This window comes from Zootoca vivipara, chromosome 11 (genome assembly GCF_965207765.1).
Source record: "Zootoca vivipara chromosome 11, rZooViv2.hap1.1, whole genome shotgun sequence".
Lineage (NCBI taxonomy): Eukaryota > Metazoa > Chordata > Lepidosauria > Squamata > Lacertidae > Zootoca > Zootoca vivipara.
In genome coordinates this window covers 24,592,744-24,615,432 of record NC_142594.1, presented here as the reverse complement: position 1 = coordinate 24,615,432, position 22,689 = coordinate 24,592,744, and the positions used below count along the sequence as shown (strand labels likewise).

Below are 22,689 nucleotides of genomic sequence, written 5' to 3'. Positions count from 1 at the left end.
AATGCTTTAAGTAATACTTGAGATAGCACGATCCAGAAGTATCAAAAGCTGTAACGTGGCTGAATATAATAAGCAGGCATGGGGCCTTATCAGTACTTGGATGAGAGGCAGGATGGAAGCATAATTTAAGATATTATCTTTAAAATGCACTAAAATTATATTAAATTAGGTTCCTATTAATTACGATACTATTTCCACAATCGAGAAGAGTTTAGCAGTTCAGTGCTGTAGAAAGCATGTAACTAGACTGCAAAATGACTTTGCGTCTAGGATCATTTTATTTCAGTGGGAATACATTCTGCAAAATCTGTGACACACACAAAAAAAATAGGCCCAATTTTTAAAGAAAATGCAGATTTATTCTTGCAGCAGTTAGGTTAATTATATGTTCTTTGCTATGTTTAAGATTACCCCACACCACCCACAGTCATAGTTTTTAGCCATAAAATAATACATCCACTGAACCGTTTTTTTCCCCTTGAAAGCCATTATGCAAAGCATGGCACGGAAGAACAACTGGTCTCTGGATAAGATGTGTCTGACTACGGATGTTACCAAAAAAAGTAGAGAGGATTATGGTCATCCACCAAGGGAAGGGGCATATATATTTGGCCTTTTTATGGAAGGTAAGTTTGCTAGAGTCTGTAAACATTATTGACTAAAAAATGAAATGTAGATTTAGGCACCCACTCATGAAATGTGTCAGACGCAGAAAACAAAAGTATACAAGTACCAATGTTGCAATCCAGAAGCTGTTGATGGGTGCTGTGCAGCCAAAATGGTACAAAAGTGAGAAATCAAGTTTATATTCTTTTCTGCTGTTCCAATTTTGAAAGCTTATATGAAATGAGGTGCTAGCAATCTTCTCTGAAAAAGCCACACTCAATAGCTTGGGCCCACTGTCTCAACAGAATACCAGATGTCTTATACCAGAGGTAGCCACTATTGTGCCCTCTGGCGATTAATGGCCCAGAATGGTCATGAATGATAGAAACGGTAGTCCACTAGCATCTGGAGGCACCACACTGGCTAGCTACCTTTGCAGAACAAAATTACATACTACTGTTTTATTGTTAAATTCACTAGTATTATGCAGCATTTTATATTAGCTGAGAAACCTTCCACGCAATTCTATAGGTCCTTACTTGAAGATATAAACACTCCCAATATTCTCTACAGTACTCGAAAAAATCTGCGAGTCAGCACATGCCTAGCATTATGCTATGGCTGTGTTTACTATACCTGTGATATAACCCCCAAAGATACAATCAATGGTATTCTCTTAAACTACTCTTTTTTTAAAAAAATTAAGTAAAAACTGTGTTTCTCTGATTACAGGAGCTAAATGGGACATTCAAGCAGGCGTCATAGCTGAAGCCCGGCTAAAGGATTTGACTCCAGCGATGCCCGTCATCTTTGTAAGAGCCATCCCAGTAGACAGGCAAGAAACGAAAAACATTTATAAATGCCCAGTTTATAAAACTAAAATTAGAGGGCCTACATACGTCTGGACTTTTAACCTCAAAAGCAAAGAAAAGCCAGCTAAGTGGGTGCTTGCGGGAGTAGCCTTGCTTCTGGCAGTTTAGCAGGTACAAAATTCTAGCCCAGCCTTTGCTACAGTGTAAGCCCAAGCAGGAGAGCTCTGTTCACGTTGAATTATCATGTATATTGGTCTGTTATTGCTTGGCGTTATCACACGCAGCCCTAGGGATAGTGACACACTGCTTGGTATCAAAGCTCTCTCTCTAATACACAGCAATGCACCTACAATCAAGACATCTCAAAAGCAGATGAGTAATTTCACAGTATGTGCAACTTACACCTGAAACGTTGTTTATAGGCAGAGAGGTACCCAAAAAAATTCTTTAAAGGATGTGTATCTCAAGAAATGTGCTGTACTGATCATTTTAACATCAGTTAAAAATATATTAAAATAAACCTTAGGTTAAATACTCCAGTGTATGTCACCTTATTGCCACTATCAGTTTGCTGCAACAGCCAATGTATTGCCTGACTGCACCACGTTCAATCTCCTTTTGCAGTTCTCACAACTTGCATGCACGTGGCTGTATAGAAGGATATGCATATCCTGGCCAGGGTGTGTAGGGGCAAACTAACTTGGAATGGTGGCCCCCAAGGAGTTCAAAAGCTTTTGAAGTAACACCTACTTATATGGAAATTAATGTTTAACTAATATGCCAAAGAGATTGGTTGCAGTTGAAATAATGAACAGTAGGACGCTAGGAATATTAATATTCTCCCTCTGGCAATAATACGTTGCTCTAGCACTGTTTCTACAATACTTGTGGCCCTACTGTGCTGTTGGACTCCTGACTCAATTGTCAGGGATAATGGCAGCTATAGTCCAACAACTGAAGGAATACAGGTGCGTCATCCCTTTTTAAAAGCAATGGACTGCAACTATTTGCATGTTTTGCACCTATGGAGAATATTAAACCACTGGCAGCTGGAGTCTATTTCTAAGCAGCAAAAAACCTCCATAGAAATGAATGGAAGCTGTTTTAGTCTCCAAAGTTTTTTGGAGCATACTGTGGCAAATAATGCACAACACAGATTCCTTTAGCAGGTATTTTCCTGAGAAATCTTTGTCATATTGTACAATATCCATTTCTTAAAGTTCTGTCCTATATTTTATAAACATTATTGTGGTAAAACTTTAAGGCGCCAACTCTGATTAAGTACAAAAAATTGAACAGTTGCGGTGGTTTACAATCTGGTATTTTCAATCCTCTTCAGCAAGTTGCTTTTGCAAGCTGAAAAAGAAAAAGCATAAGGGGACTTTTTTATGTAGTCATAGTGATGAATGGGCAGCAAAGCGTGAAGGTGACAGATCGTGGCTTGAGCAGCCACTGCTCCCGACCCCTCTGCCACCATACCACTGAAGGGCATGCAGCTCAGTGGAGCAGTTTAACGAAGCCCCCCTCGGGGCTGTCCTTAAACAGTCTGCTTCTCAGCTGATCAAGTCCCCCCACTTTCAGCTAGCGGGGGCTGCGTGAAACTGCTCTGCTGAAGTGCATGCCCCTCAGTGGAGCAGCTTAATGAAGCCACCCACCTGTGCCTCAACTGCCTTGGGGCAGCTGGGCAGGCTCCCCCTTTCTCCCAGGAGGAAGAGGCCACCCGCCTGTGCCAAGGCGGGAGCTGCATGAACAGAGCATTCATGGGGCTGCCTCAGCACAGGCAGGCACAGGAGGAGGTGACACCCCAAAAATGTAAAGGCTGCCCTTGCAGGAAAAGCACTTCAGCCATCCTTCTAAAATTTGTCAGGATTCCTTCCCTCAGAAGGGCAACTTGTCTGAAGATTTCATCCAATTCTGCCCCAAAATAACAAGTTATATAGTCAGTGCCTTTAAAAAGCACACACACGATTTTTAAGGTGCTCAGAGCAAAAGCCCCTACACCAGGCATCCCCAAACTCAGCCGTCCAGATGTTTTGGGACTGCAACTTCTATCACCCCTGACCACTGGTCCTGTTAGCTAGGGATGATGGAAGCTGTAGTCCCAAATCATCTGGAGGGCTGAGTTTGGGGGTGCCTGCCCTACACATATGTGTCTCTAATTGGGCAGGCTTTCTCCATAATGGAAGGGCTACTTTGTTAGAAATTTTCATTCATTCTGTTATAGCCATTTCTTGATTTCCTAATACTGAATCAGGAAAGTGGGGGACTTGATCAAACCACAGGCCAAGTTGGTCAGCTATAAAGTACCTCTACTCAAGATGAGTTATCTAGTATTAGGTACAAACACAAATAGACATTCAGATAAGCAGGATAATTTCAGAATTTATGGAAAATCCACAAGTAACTCATGCTTGATGTGTAGAGACACTCTCAAAGCATGAGTTCCAAAGCAGAACTCGTGCTTTGAGAGTGTCTCTACACATCAAGCGATCACATCTCATCATGTGGGGTGGATAAGTTCTGTTTGGGATGTAATGAATACAGACTATGAAACACAGATAGTTCAGTTACTGACTCTGGTATTTTGGGGATATGACAGGTAACAAAGAACTTCCCAAAGTTCAATGGTTGCTTCTTGGAGAAAGCTCATGATACTCCTCGTGTCTGCGTTTCAGTTTCTTACAGATTTAATCACCTGTGAAAATCTGGATGCATACCACTGATATAAAATGCCAATAGCTTCCTACCTTTCAAGATATTCTTTTACATTATCATAACCGTAAAACTTTGCCAAGTGAATGAGCATTCCTGTGGCACAACGACCATCACGTTTGCGACAGTAGCTGCAGTTACAGATCCCACGGCACGGAGGGCAGAACCAGTCCTTAGAGAGAAAATGGCATTATTTTAGTCAACAAATATAGGTGCTCTGGCTTAGCACAGAAACAGGAATATGTTTTTTAAGACTCGTATGATAGCAATGCATCTACGAGAGCTCCCATAATTTAAGTAGCTAGACAATACATTGGTATCACTCAACCTGAAAAGTTTAGATACCTACTGGGTCTAGAAGTGCTGCTTTCACATCTTCTCCGTAGCGATTACGTAGGCATGGTCCGCAGAACTGTCCCCTCACACCCCCACAGCCTTCGTTACGACAAACTGTCTTGGTATCAATAGTCTTCTGTCGACACTGATGGCATGTGCTTCCCTAGCATGAGCACAGTAAGAAGAGAATTATATAAAGGAACAACTAGGCTCCCCACCCCTTGCCCACACATCAAGAGAATACACTCTATCCCAAACAAAGAAATGCTAAGCCCCGAGAAACAACATTGTTCACTTTGGCTCCTTCATAATTTAAAGTTTGACTTGTATCAAAAGCTCAGAACACTGCAAAAAAATCATAATAGAAAATTCAATGGAAGACATCTCTGCCCAGGAATGTTACAATGTAGACGTGAATTTAAAATTGTGGATTAAACCACAGAGCCCTAGGGCTTGCCGATCAGAAGGTCAGTGGTTCGAATCCCCGCGACAGGGTGAGCTATGATGGATAATAGATATATTGTCCGGTATAGGCTGCATAATTTTAAATTAACCTTACTGTGCCCAGAGGCGTAGGAAGGGGGGTGCGGGCAGCCCCAGGTGTCATCTCTGAGGGGGGGGGTGATATTCGGCGCGCCGTCCATCCATGACTCCAAAGCCTACCCCGAGCCGTTGGGGGAGGGGGGGAACTGTTCTACTTTGCCTTCATTTTGACAGCTCGGGGGAGGCTTGGGAATCACAGGCGGGTGACATTCGGCACCCACGATGTGAGGGGGGGTGCCAAAAAGTTCTGCCCTGGATACCACCTGACCTTGCTACGCCTCTGACAGTGGCATACTTAATTGCAGTAATGTAATGTAAATGGCCTGGATACGCCAGTTAAAAGGGTATGGTCTGCCTTAGAGAAAGACCTTATTTTTTAACAAGACACACAACAACAAAAACACTGACACAAAATCCTTTCTCCAAAGCGTAGGTAGAATGGTACACTTTACAAGGTACTTCCAAATGCAGGGAGGTCAGCAATCTGGGTTTCTCTCAAACTTGATTTTCAATTAAAAGACATACTAAGTGACCCTAATGTAAGATTTATCTTCCTCAAAGGTCTGTTTGATTATTCCTGTTCAACATTATGCTCTATTTATGTTCGCAATACCTGACAAGAACAATTTCTGGATGAAACTTTTACATTACTGCATTCATTGAAACAAGGCAAAACAGGGATAGGTGGTAACTTACATCTTGTACTTAATGATTATTCTGATAAAAGCAGAATGCCTCACCTATCACAAAACCCACACAAACCGCCTTCTTTGAAAACATCCTTCTACAACATACTACATAAACACAATTCCTTTGATGTTTGGTGCATAGCCAATCGAAAAGCTATACATATATGTCAGCATTCTATTGCCTTTCTTGGAATGCCTAAAACTACACCATCAGCTTCTATTTTTCTTTCTTTTCTGCAAAACAACTAATTTGTTTCCCTGTGTGGGCATGTTTTGTTACTTGAAATTAAAAATCAAAAATTTCAAAAAGGCTAATACCCTGTTTCTCATATTTTAAGACATACCCATAAAATAAGCCATAGCAGGATTTTTAAGCATTCAAGGAATATAAGCCATACCCCGAAAATAAGATAGGCGCAGCAGCAATGCTGGCCGCGGCAGGAAGAGGAGGAAAAAAATAAGACATCCCTTGAAAATAAGCCATAGTGTGTTTTTTTGAGGAAAAAATAAATATAAGACGTGTCTTATAATATGAGAAACACGGTAGACAGTTGTTTTTCTACCCTGACTGGGTGGGTAAGTCCATTGATGGATATCAGAAGTATGTCCTGCCCTACTTTGTCATAGTGTCCGCACACAAAAACATGACGAGATTGCAGCTAACATTTGGAGAACTAAAGGGAGGGAAGATACCTTGCAGCTCCAGCCATTTATGCAATAAGCTCTCTCATAATCATTCAACACTTCCTAGAGCATTCTTCCACATGACAGCCTCCCCCCCAAGCCTGGAGGCTAAGAAATTCTTTTTCCGACAGCAAGGCAAAGAATAAAGGAGGGTAGAGGCTCAAGAGATGCCTGGTGCCATTGGTCTGGTACCACATGACCCTCCTAAAAGTGGGTTTACAGTCTCCCACTGTTTATTGGGTGTCTTCTACATGCAATCGGCAGGAAAGGACACATCTAAATCAATACAAATAGTGCTGTGGCAATTTAATTACTACATAAATTTTAACGCCATGTAAAGAACATTCAGCGTACTAAAGTAGTCAAAATAGATTAATCTCAAGCATTATATGTGCTCAAAAAATTAGTTTCATCAAACCCAAGAAGAAGAGATGCACCTACCAGGACTTTATCGTAGATTTTATCTTTAACTGTTATTGCGATGTTTTCTAAGTCTTCATCTGTAATATCTTCAACTGTTCGGTTTGAACAGTATTTTGATGATCTTCGTCTTTTAGGTGGCCCCAAATTGTTCTATGAAAGAAACATCAACGTCTCTAAACCAATGACTTGATGCTCCACTATTTGAAGAACAATAAAAACCATATTTTGAACAATCCGTCTCATTATTCATGCAGGTGTTTCCCCTGCAACTCAGTGAGCTTCTTTTTCCTTTCGTCCTCAAATTGTCTGCTTAGAACTCAACTTAAAAAACAACAACCACCTCCCTATACCCTTTGTGCTCGGCTCAGCCTCACTTCCTAACCTTATCACTCTAGAAAGGAGTCTCATTTCTATCCTATCTTGTGCACATTACATATAGATACAGATATTCCATTCCAAACTGTACATACAACAAAAATATAGACTATCCCCCTCCACCATGAGCAATATTTTAGGATTCATATTGCATTTCTTTAAAATACAAAACATACTACCTATTTAATATATCTGATCTACTATAATGTATGATAATACTGGTTTTTCATTTACAGCATCCATTATTTTCTATAGCTGGTAATAAAAACAAATGAACTAATCCCCCCCCCCCAAAAAAAGAACTAATCCAATCACCAACCTTTTGAGACCCATTTACAAACCAGAGATACTTTCATAGGCACCAAACACACACCACATCCTATTCTATTTGGCTGCAATAAAATACTGGCTTGTTTTCGAAACACTTTGCCCTTAGTGTTCCAGTCCTTGTTACCAAAAATACTCTGGGGTTAGGTGAGGTGGTTTCTAAAAACAACACAAAATAAATATTGAACTAGTTTGGCATGTACCCCTTTTAGTCTTTGCTTTAAGAGCTTTTGTTGTCTCAAACTGCTCAGCTGCTCTGCAAATCTGACTGCAGAAGCAGTGAAGTTTTCCAAGGCAAATTTCTCTGGGGGACGAGCATTTCTGGTTGGGTTTGTTCGACGCTCTATCTGGCCTTCTGAAAACATTCTCCTTGGCGTTTTCTTCTGTTTCTAGAAAAAAACAAGAGCGCTTTCATGAGTCACCATAGGTCTTTTTTAATTTTGTAGAATGTAGCTGCAGTAGTGCCTTTACCTGTTTGTGTTAATAAATAGATGCAACTTCTTTTAACCCTTCCAAATTCACCCTTTTGAGGGTCTTGTTTTATACCACAATGCCAATCTCCACCTATAAAATGAACTTATTTGGGCCAAACTACAATTGATAGTGCAAATGCATTTTACACTTCTACAAATAGCAGCTGCACTACTCCCATCCTGATCTGGGATCCTGGGGGAAGGGATTAACTCATTTCTCCACTGAACATTTCAGCCCTTTTCAAAGCTGCTATTTGCCCCAATTGGAAACACATGCAATGCCTAACAGCGTTTGCATGTTTTTTCCAACTGATAAGTGGATATCTTCAACAGGATCATGTCCTAGGAGGGGGAGGGTTAACCCCACTGCTCCGTGGATACTTTTTATAAAAGTTTAAGATGGAGATCCATTCGCAATGTTCATCATTATGTCTAAGTTGGCCCTTTTCTTACGGCTGTTAATGTTACAGTAGCAATTCTTGTAGTATAAAAAAGGAAGCGCGCAAAACTGTACAAAGTTGCTCTTCGTACCCTTCAGTTAATTTGCAGGGGAGTTTTTAAAACACATTTTTTCTTCCTGAATCTCCTAAACAGAATAAATGCATATAACGTAAAGCTGGTTATGAAAGAATGCAATTGTATAGTAACTGGAAGGGAAGAGTCGCAAAATAACTAGCGAGAGCCCAATCATTTCCTAGTATGTATATGAAGGACTGGGAAAAGCTGATAATATTTCTGCATGCACACACTTCATAACAGACGTGATATTTGTTTTTAATGTTGGCCTGAAAATCGAACTACAGAATGTCTCCTAAGAAGCATTCTTAAATCTTAGCAGTGCATTGCAGGTTTCCCAAAAGTATTTACTGATACTTACCGAAGGAGTTGAGGTAGGGGTTTTCACTGGAAATAAGTCAGGTATAGAATTCAGTTCCGCTAATAACTGAGCAAGCTGAAATGAGAAAAATGACACTGAATTTCTTCTGTATAGATAAATATTTAATATGTGCATTGTCCTTTGCAGTTTTCTCCCCCCTTCCCCCGGTTTTTCCATTTCTCTGTGTAAATTATTACGAATTTTTTGATGTGAAATTTTTTGATGTGAAAGTCCTGTAATGCTACATCTTAAGAAAGTAAATCTGTTTATAGTTGTTCAATTTCAAAGTGTGTTTTCAAAATACCAAAATTAAAGTGCACATTTTCAAAATGGCAATGACTCCACATGTGTATGGGTTTTGTCATTAACTTGAAAGGAGAAGATACTGTAATGTGGTGCTTCCTTTGAATAGAGCTATATGCCACAGAATATGCACCCCACCTGCACTGTAAAGAAAGCATTCAAAAGTTTTTTCTTCTGTTTTAGATTAACTTAGCTTGTTGAGATCCAAACACGGACTAACCGTGGTTAGCAGAAACAAGCAACCTCAAATCATAGTTTATGAAGCCGGCTTGTTTTCACTAACCTCTGGCTTAGAGTAGCCAGAGATTAGAATTTGGCTGACATTGCAAACTGTGCTTAATCTAAAACAAATAAAAAATTCTGATCTTCTGATGTTAGTACGGTACCTGCTAAGAGTTGGAGAGCCCAGAAACCTAAGGCTCATAATGTTCAGACATACTTTAGCAGAGGGGTGGGAAATCTGTGACCCTTTATTCATCAAATTTTGAAGCAATGCCAGTTCCCTATCCCTGGTTCAGTGGCATAACCAAATGCTGCTATTAACAGTTGCTTTCAGATTCAATTCAAGGTACCGTGTGCCTTCTTTTAGAGAGGTCTGACCTGAGCATGCATAGGGCTAGGCATTCATAGTGTTGGTGCCTATACTGTTAGACAGCCTGCCCATATTTGTGTACCAGAAAGCTTTTTCAGTTTGACTATGATGGGCTATGTGTTTTGTGTTGCACACCGATCTAGTAAGATAAGACAAATTAATTTTTTTAACATACATATAGTTTTGGGTCTAGAATTGTCATGTCCACAATTTCCTTCCATCGTCTTCATTATTAGTGCAAACCAGGACTGCGGAAATATATTTTTACAGTTAGTGTATGACAATGTCACCTCCATCCCAGTTCTCACCATGGCTTTATTTTCTTTTATATTCATGGCTCTTTTAAGCAGTGCACTAGAGCTTTCATTTGATGCCTCTTTAGACTCTTCCTCTTTAGAATCTTCCTCAGACCCTGAAGATGCTTCCTGATCTGCCACCTTCCAAGTTTTATTATTTTTTATTTGTGTAAGAGAGCAAGGGTGTTTGCTGTCCATCAAGCAGAACTTAGAAGAACGTCTTTTAGGTGCCCTCTTCTCAGCAGATTTCTTGGTAGGAAACTGCAATGCCACACGAAGGCCAAAGCTACTTCTCCTGGAGGAAGCATTTCCTCTGCCTTCCTCCACCTCCACTTCTTCTTCTGGTTCTGCCGCCATCAAGGATAATGGATCATTTTCTGGATCTGATTCCACTGCCTAAAAACAATGCATGAAACAACCTATAATAAAATTGCATCTATCATGCAATGATTTCCAGGTCCACTAATGAATTAAAAAAACCACATTTTCATTATTTCTACACAGGCCTTGCTGAAAATGCATGTTTTTAAAAGTGATCTGACTTTTAATTTAAATGGACAAATTTCATGTAAATCAAGACAGCCTTGAGCATAGGGACACATTGCTCCTTGTATGTGCTGCAACAAAACAAGGCCAAGAATGTTATATATCACGATAGTGCTCAATTATAGACCAAAATGAGGCTCTAGAATAGCCAATGAATTCATTGCAGAAACACTCCTGACTTCACTCCTTGTCCTTTAACAAATAATGCATTGCACTTAATGTACAGAAATTAGTTGTGCGTGCAGAACTAAGCTTGCAATTGATTTAGGGTGTAATCCTATACACATTTGCCTGGAAGTAAGTCTCACTGAACGCAAAGGACATTACTTCTGAGTAGCTATGCGTAACAGTGTTTTGCAATAAATCCAGGTTGAGGATCACAGCTCAGTGGCAGAGTGTATGGTTTGCATGCAAAAGGGCCCATGTTCAATCCTTCAAATCTCCATATTTATTTATTTATTCAAAGGATCAGGTAGCAAGTAGAAGTTGTATGCCTAAGATCTTGGAGAGTTCAAACCGGGATTTAAATCTGATTGTCCCTTCACTGCACAATAACAACTCAGTTTCACACGACAAAAGGAATGTCAGAAGACCCAGACCATGCTACTTGGGAGAAACCTCCTCCTCTAGACAGTAGGCAGCATTAGTTACCAGTTCTGATGTTACCTTTATGGTACAGAAAGGAGATAAATTGCAGCAGTACCCACAGTGCAAAGCTCAATGTGAGAAGGGGTATGAGAAAATCTTGTTTAGTAGGCTGTAAGTTTCAGTCAATTTTTTTGCAGCCTTCTGAGTCCTGAACCTCAGTGCAAGTCACAGTCCTAAACCACAATATTTATTAAAACAAGAGGCAAAACCACAGGAGATACAAAGGTATATGAAGATAAATAAATACTATGAAAAGTGTGGCCTGTACCTCCATATCATCCTCTCCATTTACTTCAAATCCTTCAAACGCTTCATTTTCTGACTCGCTGTCTTCTCTGAAAATCTCTCTCAGTTTCTCAGTCAGATACTTGGGCTGAAAATGAGCGTCCTGCAACACCAAACACAAAACACAACATTGTCCCCTGAACAATGAAGCAAAAAGAAAAACACCCAAAAGATCCTCTCTATCAAAATCAGAGTAGACTGCTTAACAGTTTGTAGGGGTCAGCAACCTTTTTCAACTGTGGGCCGGTCCACCATCCCTCAAACCATGTGGTGGGCTGGACTTTATTTTTATTTTGGGGTGGGGGTGGGGGAATGAACGAATTCCTATGCCCCACAAAAAACCCAGAGATGCATTTTAAATAAAAGGACACATTCTACACACTGATTCCCGGACAGTCCGCAGGCCGGATTGAGAAGGCGATTGGGCCAGATCTGGCCCACGGGCCTTAGGTTGCCTACCCCTGGTTTCCTGCATAGATAGTTTATGTGAACTGGGAAAGAACAAAACCCAGCTGAAGGAGATGGGAGGGCAAATGCAACCCTGGATAAAGCAAACAAGATAATTCAGGTGAGCAACTCCTTCCTGCTCCCCTCCCTTTGGAAAATGCAACTTTCTCCTTCCATTGATGTGTGTTTAAAATGTCTACTCACTGGCTTGGATACTAAGATAACTTTAGAAAGTTGAAGGAAGAAAAACTTCTCATCCCTTCCTCAGCTCTGTAGCCATTATGAGGATGCCTTCCTGAATGATGCTGTCCCCGTGGGGGACGACGACGACGAGAATAGGCTTACCTTCCATTAATTTCTTAATAAAAATAAATAAATCAGCTGAGACACGATAAAAACAGTTAATGCAACATGAGGTTATCAAACTGACATGTGGGGAAGGTGTGGGAGAAGGGAGAAAAGGGGAAGAAAGGGACTGAAGACTTACTTGGGGCAATTGCTCCTACCCCTTCAGCCCCTCATGTACCATCACATTGTGCCCATCCAGCTTTCTCAGAATGGCAGGTACCCTAGAGGAGGAGGAAAGGACGAGGAAGTTTCCTTCCACGACTTTCTTAAGTTACCTTAGGATTCAAGCCAATATGTTAATACAGTCTGAATGTATGTCTCTCTCTCTGGCCACACAACATTTAAAACATATGCAGCACACATTCAAAGCATGCGACTCCCCCTGAAGAATCCTGAGAACTGTAGTTTGTTAAGAGTGCTGAGAACTAGATTTGTAAGAGTGGAAACTACAGATCCCAGCTTTCTTTGGGGGAAGACATGTGCTTTATATGTGTGTTGGAAGTGCTTTAAATGTATGGTGTGGATCTGACCCTCCCTCCCTGCCCCCCCAATCCCATACTCACACACACAGTGTACGTAAGTAAATAACTTCCCATTATTGATCTAGTATCAAAAAGTTATAGGTGTTTTTTTCTTGCAAGTTAAATTTTGTTTTATTATGCACATAGAAGAGTCACAATGAACTTTATGAAATCAGGTGGAGAGGTTTGTAAAAAGAAAATATTTCAAAGCACCTGTCAATCTTTCTACCTTTCTAAGGCTTTCTTTCTTTCTAAGGCTAGTGTAGGGCGGGGGATGGGGGACTCACACACATTTGCAGAAAACATCCATCTCTGGTGAGTCACAATTGTGCATTATGAGAGCAGTTCCCTCGTTTTTCTTTGCCGCTTGCTCCTCCCATGCAAGACTAAATGACCTTTCATACAACTGCACTTCACTAAGTATCTTTATCCCCTTTTACAATACTGCCCTCACTTCCCTGTATTTAATTATACACTTCTTTATATTGAGATAATGTAAGTGAAAAACAGTTACAATGGATTAAGAGAAAAACTTTGAGGGGAACACAAGAGAAAGAATTGTTTATATACTGTTCCTTTAAACTCGAAAATCATCTCCTATGATAATTGGAGGGGTTCTCTTTGTAAAATTACTTCTTCTGCTGATAGCTGTGGTGCAGCTGCTTCAGAGTGGGGGGAGCGTACACACAAAAGGAAAGTTGCTTTAAATGAGAAATTGTATTTATAGTTGAGACAGACTGAAACAAGAATGTTGACGTGGTTCTTGGAGCAGGATGTACATATCTCCTGGAAGGGACCTCACAGATGATTCAGTTCAACCCCGTGTCAATGCAGAAAATCTGCAGCTGCAGAAACATTCCTAGTGAAGGAGAGTCCTCCAATATGGTGTCATCAGCTTTGTCTCTATTCCTTGATCCAAGTCATTTATACCAAAGATGTTGAAGAACCCTGCAGTATCCTACTTCTCACTTCTCTTAGGAATATGAGGACCCATTGATGAGCACTCTTTGGATATAGCCCATCATCTGGCTACAAATCCACCTATCAGCAACATTGTCAAGTACACATTTTACCAGTTTTTCAAAGAGAATATTGTGGGGGACCTTGACAACAGTCTTGCTGAAATCAAGATATATTACATCTACAGCAGCTCACTGATCTACCAAATTAGTAACTACCCTGTTTCCCCTATTTTAAGACGTAGTCATAAAATAAGCCATAGCAGGATTTTTAAGCATTCAAGGAATGTAAACCAACCCCTGAAATTAGACATAGTGATAGGCGCAGCAGCAATGCCAGCCGCGGCAGGAGGAGGAGGAGGAACAAATTAAGACATCCCCTGAAAATAAGCCACAGTGTGGTTTTTTTGAGGAAATATAAATATAAGATGGTGTCTTATTTTCGGAGAAACACAGGCATTAAAAAAGAATCCTAAGATTAGTTTAGCATAAATAGTTCTTGAGAAACTTGTGCTGGCCCTTGGAATCACAGCATTCTTTTCTAAACAGATTAAAGAATTGTTCTAGTACCTTTAGCAGAATCTCCAGACATTAAGACATGAGTAGGCAAACTAAGGCCCAGGGGCTGGATCCGGCCCAATCGCCTTCTAAATCCGGCCCACGGACAGTTCGGGAATCAGCATGTTTTTACATGAGTAGAATGTGTGCTTTTATTTAAAATGCATCTCTGGGTTATTTGAAGCCGCAGGAAAAGGCCATGTGAGATTTGAAGCTTGGGTGTCATTAGTATGTTGTGGACACCAATTATCTGTCCTTTCCCTCACATTCCAGTAAAGCAGTAGCTCCTTGGATAGGTGCCAGGAGTCAATAACAGGCTGTGTGAGAGCCAATAAACTACATCAAATTGTTGAGGTGATCATGCTCAACTTGGAGTGGGTTGCCAGCGTGTTCTTGACTTCCTGACCCTCTCTCCAAAGAATCATTCAAGTTTAGATGTAGTCCTGAAGCCAATTTTCCTGCTTGACTACTGGTGGCTATGACCAGAACTATTTCTAACATCCAGTGGTATACCACTGCATCATCTTGAAAATGTGGTCTAGCCACCAATTAATACATGGTCTAACAACCTCTATATAAGACAACCTCTTAATAAATTTACACATTAAACCTAAGGTTAGTCAAAGCATTCTTTGCTTTTATCATTCCTACTGCAATTTGTTAAACTGACCTCAAAGATCAAATCAGCAACTATGATTAAATCACATTCAAGCAAATATCTGGGTGGGTTATCTTCTCCACCAAGTTGAAAATTAATCCTAAACTGCTAAAAGGGCAGCGATATGCATATATTTAGGCTATAGTCATGTCCTAAGCCTTGCTGTAATCAGAATCAAGCAAGTTTAACATGGGAAATATAATCAAGTCCTTACTATCTGAAACACGGTGAAGTCAATGTATTAAAGAGATTTAGATTTAGGAGACTTGAATTTAAGTCCTACCTCCGCAACAAACAAGTTTTTCAGTGCTTTTCTGCCTCATTTATTTCAACTGGAGAGCGCTAAAGAATGCACTTAAGGGTGTTTAATCCTCCATAGTCTATGCAAACAGTAAAATGCACTACATTCCAAAAGCATTTTTAGAAAAAAAAATTCAGAAAAAGGATAATCCATTTTAGTTTTCACCATGGTTAAATATAATGTTTCAGATTTATAGGAGATTTACAATATTCCCCTACCTTTTTTCTTGACTCTAGTGAATCAAAACTCTCACAGCTGTCTTCCAGTGACAGTGTTTCCATGGGAACATCCGCTCCAAACCCAAGAAAATCTTCATCATCACTTGGGGTATTAAATATATCAGCCAGTTTGAGCATCTGTTTTCAGTTCATAAAGAGAAATGGAAGATAAAGTTAGCTATAGTAGTTATTAGTAGCATCTTTCACAAGAATGGCATGTTATTAACTCACCACTCAATTCAATTAAACATACACAGCACACATGAAAGTACCACTACACAGGTCAAAACACAGAGGATACTAGGAAGGCTGATTTAGGTTGCAAATCACTTCACACTTCCTCAGGAGTAAGGACCAGGTGCTCACCCACCCTTGTCATGGCAGGATGGAACCCAGGCTCTGCCAAGCAATAGGAACCCAAACCTGGCCCTACAGGCAGAGAGGCAATGCAACTCCCCATTGCGGCTCAGAGCTGGAGCTATGCAGCTTCACTCTGTGTCTGAGAGACTTTCTGAGCTCAGAGCAAGCAGCTGTACCTCCACTTCTCCCTTTCAACCCTGAGCTTTCTTCTGCACCCAAGGAACACCACAACTCTGAGCATCTGTCAGGTAGTGAATCAGAGCAAGCCTCTGCCTCCTTCCAGCACTGTGCTGCGTGGTGGGCCGGAGGGTGGGGGAGCGCGCGCAGGGGCACATGGCTGTGCGCGCCCATGCGCAAACGCTATTTCTGGCACACTCCTGACCTAGAAAGCACCGGAAATAGCTTGTGTGCATGTGCAGAAGCCTCCTCTGACCCGAAGTACACCGGAAATGACGCTTGCGCGTGCACACAAGCTATTTTCGTCGCTTTTCCAGGTCGGAAGTCGGCAGCCGCACCGCACCGCGCCGGTAAGAGCAGGGACCTGGGGACCCCTGAACAACAGCTTTTCCCAAAACAAAACAAGTCAACAAAGTTCTCAGTGCGACTGGGAAAGAGGAGTTAAAAATGAAGCACTATAATACTGAACATTTTAGTGCTGTAATGGAAAATGCATATGAGGAGCTGTGGAGTCTAGTTGCTAAGAATAAATGGCTTCCAGGAGCAAGTGCATTAGTTCCTGAACTATTGTACAACTGAGCTGGCCACTGCTGCGATTATCGTATGCCTAACTAATTTATTCTGCATCTGTACCAGAGGAGTCATTACGGGGGTGTAATTACAGATTATTAACGAAGGGGGGGGACCCTTTTTGAGTAAAGTCCCTTTTTTGATCTCTGGGGTATGGATATGGAGGGACTCTGAATAAAGTAACACTGCAGAGGCTTCAAAAGAGACTTTTGTGTTCCAAGCCCTCTTCCCTCCATATTGATTTTCAATATTCTTAAAACATTCAGGAGCCCCAATGCCTTCATTTGAATGAGAGCTGTATAACATACAAGATTGATACAGGATAGACCTTGTCAATCAATTAGTTTTGCACAGAACAACTGTGGCAGTGCATCAAAGAAGCTGGTTTCTTGCCACCAAGAACTCACAACTTTTTACTTTAAAATGTTTATAAGTAATTTTGCAGCCTTGACACAATAACTAACTGATTCATTTTAAAAGTTTCTGCTCTATTAAAAAAGAAACATCTAGCTTGAAGGAAAGTGAGTATTTTGAAGTGGGTGGATCTACTGACATGGTGAGAATTTTGTGAAATTGGCAGTTTGTCTACACCGCAGGCCTACAACTGGTAGGCTGAGACCCACAAGCTACTTGCATTCTGAGCTAGGGTGGATTGAACCTGTGGTTCCTTCTGGCAGTTGGGGAACCCCCCTTAAGGTGCTCAAAGCATCTCCAATGCACAGCACCAAAACACATCCCCAACCCCCCTCCCCAGCTGGTCAAGAGAAAACTAGAGATTGTCAAAGCAGATAAGGCTGATTGAACCTTGCCTCAAACAGGCAAACAACTGCTTCCAACAGATTGAAACCTTTCAGTGGAAGTCACTGGGGATAAAATACTACTGCATACCTCCCAGGATAGTGAAAAGCACTCTCATGCTACTTTCTGGACTTAGTAGCTGGGACCAGAACCATTGTTAACACAGTTGTTAACAATTAACCATTGTTAACACAGTGAAGGTGACTCCAGAGTAAAGTGACTTTATCCTCAAAATGTGCAGCTAGTTGGAAAAAGCAAACCATTGAATGATCCAAGGGGCCCTTCCCCACAATATCAACCTTGAGACTGCTCATAATAACTCCACCAGTCAGTAACTAGCAAGCTCTTAACTTACATGCTAAAATTATACAGAACTTCATGGCCAGAAGAGATCTCAAAAGCCTTGTACAGTATAAAACAAAGATAAAAACCAATTCAAATAAAAAAAAACCACAAGAACAACGCAATCAACAAAAAGCAGCAGCAACTAAACCAAGCTTGTTGAATATGCAACAGGAGCCCATGGAAGGCCTTTCCACAGCTCTGGGACTTTCAGGAGAAAGCTGTGTTTTTCATGAAGGACATTCTGGCCTTCAGCTGAAGGTTGTCAGGTGACTTTGAACTGCAAAGAGGTTCACATGGGAGTAGCCACAATGACCAATAGTCAGGCATGATGTGAGCTGCAGTCCAACAAATCTCTTGAGCGTCACAGTTTCACCATCCCTAACTTAGGGCTTCACAGGTCAAATGGGGAAGCGGGGATGCTATGAACCAAAAAGACGAGATGACTCTGATGTAGCATTAAACCAGCTCAGAGCATAGGATGCAGCATTATGCTGACTGATCCACCAGTACAGGTACCTGTTACACCAGGGGTAGGCAACCTAAGGCCCGTGGGCCAGGTGCGGCCCAATCGCGTTCTCAATCCGGCCCATGGACGGTCTGGGAATCGGTGTGTTTTTACATGAGTAGAATGTGTGCTTTTATTTAAAATGCATCTCTGGGTTATTTGTGAGGCATAGGAATTCGTTCATATTTTTTTTCAAAATATAGTCCGGCCCACCACATGGTCTGAAGGACAGTGGACCAGCCCCCAGCCCCCCCCCCCCCGCTGAAAATGTTTGCTGACCCCTTTGTTACACTAACTGGTAGCAGCTCTCCCGGGTTTCAGATTACCATTTACTGAAAGCAATGCTTTCAAAGTAGGTCAAACATAAAACATTGTTATAACCGATAATAATGGAAATAATGTTTCCATTGGTATAAATTAGCACACTAGGCACAAACAAACCCTACTAGTATATAGCAAACCAGGGGGGGGGGCAAATAAAATCTAAAGCAATGGCAGTAGAAGGACTGACCAATGCTTAACAGTAGGATCTTCTGCATTTAAAATTCCAGAGTAATTTATACCAAATACTTCTTGAAAACCAAGTCATTGAAGGTAGACTTGCGAGATTTGTCATCTTTCCGCAGGGCCTGCAAGACAGAGCTGTTCCACCTGGCCTTTGGGCTGGACTTAGTCTGACCCCTGTGTTTTCCTCCCTCATGGCTTGGATTTATGGACTACTTAAAATGAGGCTGCATTTTAAATTTTAATATTGTATTTTAATCTGTATTTTAATTAATTGCTTTTTATGTTTTATTGTAATTTTATTGGTGTTAGCCGCCCTGAGCCCAGTTTTGACTGGGGAGGGCGGGGTAGAAATAAAAATTTATTATTGTTGTTATTATTATTATTATTATTATTATTATTATTATTATTGCAGGGTAGTTCATGAACACATTACAGTATGGCAATCAGTCCAGATCAATTTCATCTATCCACTATGAATGCTCTCCACTAGGGGTGGGGAAGCTCTGGTACTCCTAATGCTGTTTATTTAGAGCAGGCATGGCCAACAGGTAGATTGGGATCTACCGGTAGATCCCCAGGACGTTTCTGGTAGATCGCGGGTAGATTGTGGGTTCCTTAGTGATCGCCAGCCTAAAAGAAAAGAAAGAGCTCTCCCCCTAAAAAAAACCCCTCAAGAACTCTTGTCTCTCCCCCACAAAAAAGCTCAATAACCGTGAGCAATTGCAGGGAGAGCTCCTTCCCTCTTCCCGATACTGAGCTTACCAGTATGTGTGTGACTGTGTTAGTGCGTTGCACAGAATGGCTGGATTGCTCCCTGTCCCTCTTGCCTGCCTAGAGCTCCCTGGCTCCTCCTCCCTCATGCCGGCAGAGAGGGAGGGGTGTGTGTGAGTTTGTGTGCGTGGGAGGAAAGCGGGAGCCGCGACTCACAGAGGGATTTCCCCCGTCCCTGTCCCTTTGAGCCACTGGGAGCCAGCTAGCAAGAGAGAGAGAGGTGGGTGGGTGCCCCTAGCTGAGGGGGTGGGGGAGAAAGAGAGGGGGGTGGATGGGTGCCAGTGTGGTGTAGTGGTTAAGAGCGGTAGACTTGTAATCTGGGGAACCGGGTTCGTGTCTCCGCTCCTCCACATGCAGCTGCTGGGTGACCTTGGGCTAGTCACACTTCTCTGAAGTCTCTCAGCCCCACCCACCTCACAGGGTGTCTGTTGTGGGGGAGGAAGGGAAAAGGAGATTGTTAGCCGCTTTGAGACTCCTTCGGGTAGTGATAAAGCGGGATATCAAATCCAAACTCTTCTTCTTCTTCTTCTTCTTCTTCTTCCTAGCTGAGGGGGTGGGGGGAGAAAGAGAGAGAGGGAGGTGGATGGGTGCCCGTAGCTGAGGGGGTGGGGGAGAAAGAGAGAGAGAGAGCGCAACGTTCAAACATGACAGATGAGCACCTTAAGGATTCCCTGAAGCTGGCCCTGACACAGTACTCGTCTGATATTGAACAGTTAGTTACCAAAATGGTGATGCAGGTGTCACACTAACAATGGATGAAGGCATGTATTTTTAAAGAAATCTTGATAGGTAGGTTAATGGAGTGGGTAAAGGAGTTTGTGCAGCGTACAGTTTTGTGAGTGCTTTTATGCAACTCTCTCCCAAGAAATCTCTAAAAGTTTCTGTTGTCCCCGGTAAGAAAAGTATTTGGGCAGTGCTCCCCCAAAAAAGGTTACCAAATCTGGTCACCCCCCCCTTTCCTTCTCCCTAAAAAAAGCTCAACAACTTTGAGCCGAACCCAAAAAAATGGGGGTAGATTTTGATTCTGAAAGTAGATCACAGTTGGCCGCCCCTGATTTGGGAGTTGGCCGCCCCTGATTTAGAGTATTTGTGCCCCGCTGTTCAGTCAGTGAAAGGCTCCCAAGGCAGCTTACATACAATGAAAACAAGAGAGTTCCTACTCATAGGATTACAATCTAAAACACACACACACACACAAGGAAAAAGGGACAGGAAGGAAGAGGAAAACTATAGATTGTAGGACTCCAACTTATATCAGTCCCAGAAAACATGGCTAACTGTCAGGGCTGATGGGAGCTGCGGTCTGTTTTTGGCCTTCCAACACCATTGAAAGCCAAGAAGTTGTAGTCTGGCAAGTCTCTGGAAGGCTACAGGTTCCCCACTTGTCAAAACACTTCTCTAAAACCTTGCGATCCAAAACCATGCATGTCTACTTGGATATTGGGCCATCAACAAATTAAATAAATTTTGGTTTCCATATAACGTACTCAGTGCTATTTTTCAGAGGGGAAAGGTCACAGAACTCACCATGAACACCTCCCTTCACACATGTAGTGTGTGCATGTGTCACCACAGGTACTATTAAAGGAATTAGTATTGCCACAGGTACTATTAAAGGAAAAGTATTAAATGTGAATAATACTTTTCGGGAGTAACACTCGCTGAAACATTTAAGGGAAACTTTGCAAGTTTTCTTTATAAACTGTAAAGTTTTATGAGTCAGCTTACACCTGAGTTCGCGACAATGCAAGTGAGTTTATTTGCCAAACGCCCCCTTCTTTCGCTCCTTTTTCAGATTCCTTCACTTCCATGACTATCCTTACTGCAAAAAAAAAAAAAGTGATCAGGCAACCGTACACGGGGCGGGGGGCAACTTTCGCGGCAGGCCATTCTCATCAGCGACTTCCTCATTTCCCAGACTCCTCGAATCCGGGCAACTACAGAGAAGCACACAAACTAGGGAAGTATGCAAACAAAGGCAGCGAGGTATTTCACTCGACTGTCCCCAACCCTGCCGGGTTAAACAGCAAGAGATTACGCAAAAGGAGGGGGAAAGCTGCAGCTAAGCAATGAATCCAAAGGCTGTAGAGCGAGTTGGGCAGATTTATCTCTCTTCTCGCCCCCCGCCCAATTTCCACATTGGCAGAAAAGTCCGTCCTGCTGGACGCACGTGGCTGCTCCGTGGAGAAAAGCCAGGCACTTCTATGGGAGACGTCCAGGACTGCAAGGCCTGGCGCTGCAAGCAAGGCGTCGGGGCCATGTTTGGCGAGAGGGGGCTCAAAAGGAGACCCCCCCCCCCAACGACCACCACACCCCCTGGACAACCCAATATATTCTGCTCGCCAGCGAGGAGAGCGCAAGAGAGTCTGAGAAACTGGCGCCAAACTCCCCGCGCCCAGCGAAACTCCGAAGCTCTGCGAACGCCCGCGGGGCGCTTCCGCCTCACCTTCCTCCTCGGGGTCTCCGCGGTCATCCTACTCGCGCGCCCACAAGCCCGCCGCGCGCCCACTCACGCACCCCTTTCTTGCGAGAAGCTGCTAGCTAGAGCTCGAACAAGCCGCCTGCAGACGTCCGGGAGTGGGATTGTACGACCCTTGGTCGTTCAAGGGGGAGGCGAGTAGGGGTTTTTGCCGTCTTCCCCTCTCCCTTTCTTTTCCATCTTACGCTTTGGAAGAAGTTATGCCCTCGGCGCTGTTTTAACAGCTCCTTACCAGGTTTGCTGGGCAGAGGAGCTTGCGGTTGGGGTCTCCGTGCACACTGGGCACCAAAGACTCTCCCCGAGATCGGAATGGAACAGTCCGGTGGCGGGAGATGCGAAGGGGCTGAGCTACGCGGGTTCTTTCGAAACTTGCCCAGCAGGCAAGAGTCGCGCGGGTCTAGATACAGATGTTCCAGTACCCTACAAATCTTTACGGGGGTGGGGAGGGTGAACCGAGTCCAATATTGGCCTCTACCGGAATACATTACATCTTTCCCCGCCTTTTCGGGGCGTGGAAGCCGTTCAAACTGAGTGTTGCCGCCTTTTCCCCTAGGCCTGGCTCCAAACATTACTAGCTGCAGTTGCAGGCGGTCATTCACCAGGTGAAATGTTTCCCCTGCTTAAAGATGTAGGACTCAAC

At 42.5% G+C, this 22,689-nt stretch overlaps 2 protein-coding genes across 5 annotated transcripts in view; one reads left to right on the top strand and one right to left on the bottom strand.

Annotated features, from left to right (window-relative positions):
• Positions 1–1,950, top strand: part of DNAH11 (dynein axonemal heavy chain 11) — a 143,647-nt gene extending 141,697 nt beyond the window's left edge. The window contains exons 81-82 of the mRNA XM_035129059.3: positions 486–626; positions 1,339–1,950. Coding sequence (XP_034984950.3) covers positions 486–626; positions 1,339–1,586 — 389 coding nt within the window. The 3' untranslated portion in view covers positions 1,587–1,950. The remainder of the gene's footprint in view (positions 1–485; positions 627–1,338) is intronic.
• Positions 338–22,483, bottom strand: CDCA7L (cell division cycle associated 7 like). Of its 4 annotated transcripts, XM_088654429.1 has the most exons (11): positions 22,017–22,135; positions 21,299–21,392; positions 15,538–15,675; positions 11,511–11,630; positions 10,061–10,444; positions 8,858–8,932; positions 7,711–7,896; positions 6,824–6,955; positions 4,480–4,629; positions 4,166–4,302; positions 338–2,774 (listed from the first exon to the last, which is right to left on the bottom strand). In XM_088654429.1, the coding sequence occupies exons 3-11, from the start codon at positions 15,673–15,675 to the stop codon at positions 2,744–2,746; spliced, it is 1,353 nt and encodes a 450-aa protein (XP_088510555.1). In that variant the 5' UTR covers positions 21,299–21,392; positions 22,017–22,135; the 3' UTR covers positions 338–2,743. The 4 variants fall into 4 exon arrangements, with proteins under 4 accessions (XP_088510555.1, XP_034984960.1, XP_088510556.1 ...); XM_035129069.3 differs by lacking the exons at positions 21,299–21,392; positions 22,017–22,135 and adding an exon at positions 22,282–22,483; XM_088654430.1 differs by lacking the exon at positions 21,299–21,392 and having other exon boundaries at positions 22,088–22,159.
• Between the last annotated feature and the right edge of the window lie 206 nt (positions 22,484–22,689).

Bases quoted from the DNA above. Each gene is read 5' to 3' on its own strand.
- CDCA7L (XM_035129068.3), bottom strand. From the start codon at position 22,043: ATGACCGCGGAGACCCCGAGGAGGAAG. The intron at 6,956-7,710 runs GTACATGCCAAA...TTTCTTTCATAG, and splicing joins TAAAGCAAAGACTAAAAGGG to AACAATTTGGGGCCACCTAA. The intron at 4,630-6,823 runs GTAGGTGCATCT...TGCTCATGCTAG, and splicing joins AAATCTACGATAAAGTCCTG to GGAAGCACATGCCATCAGTG.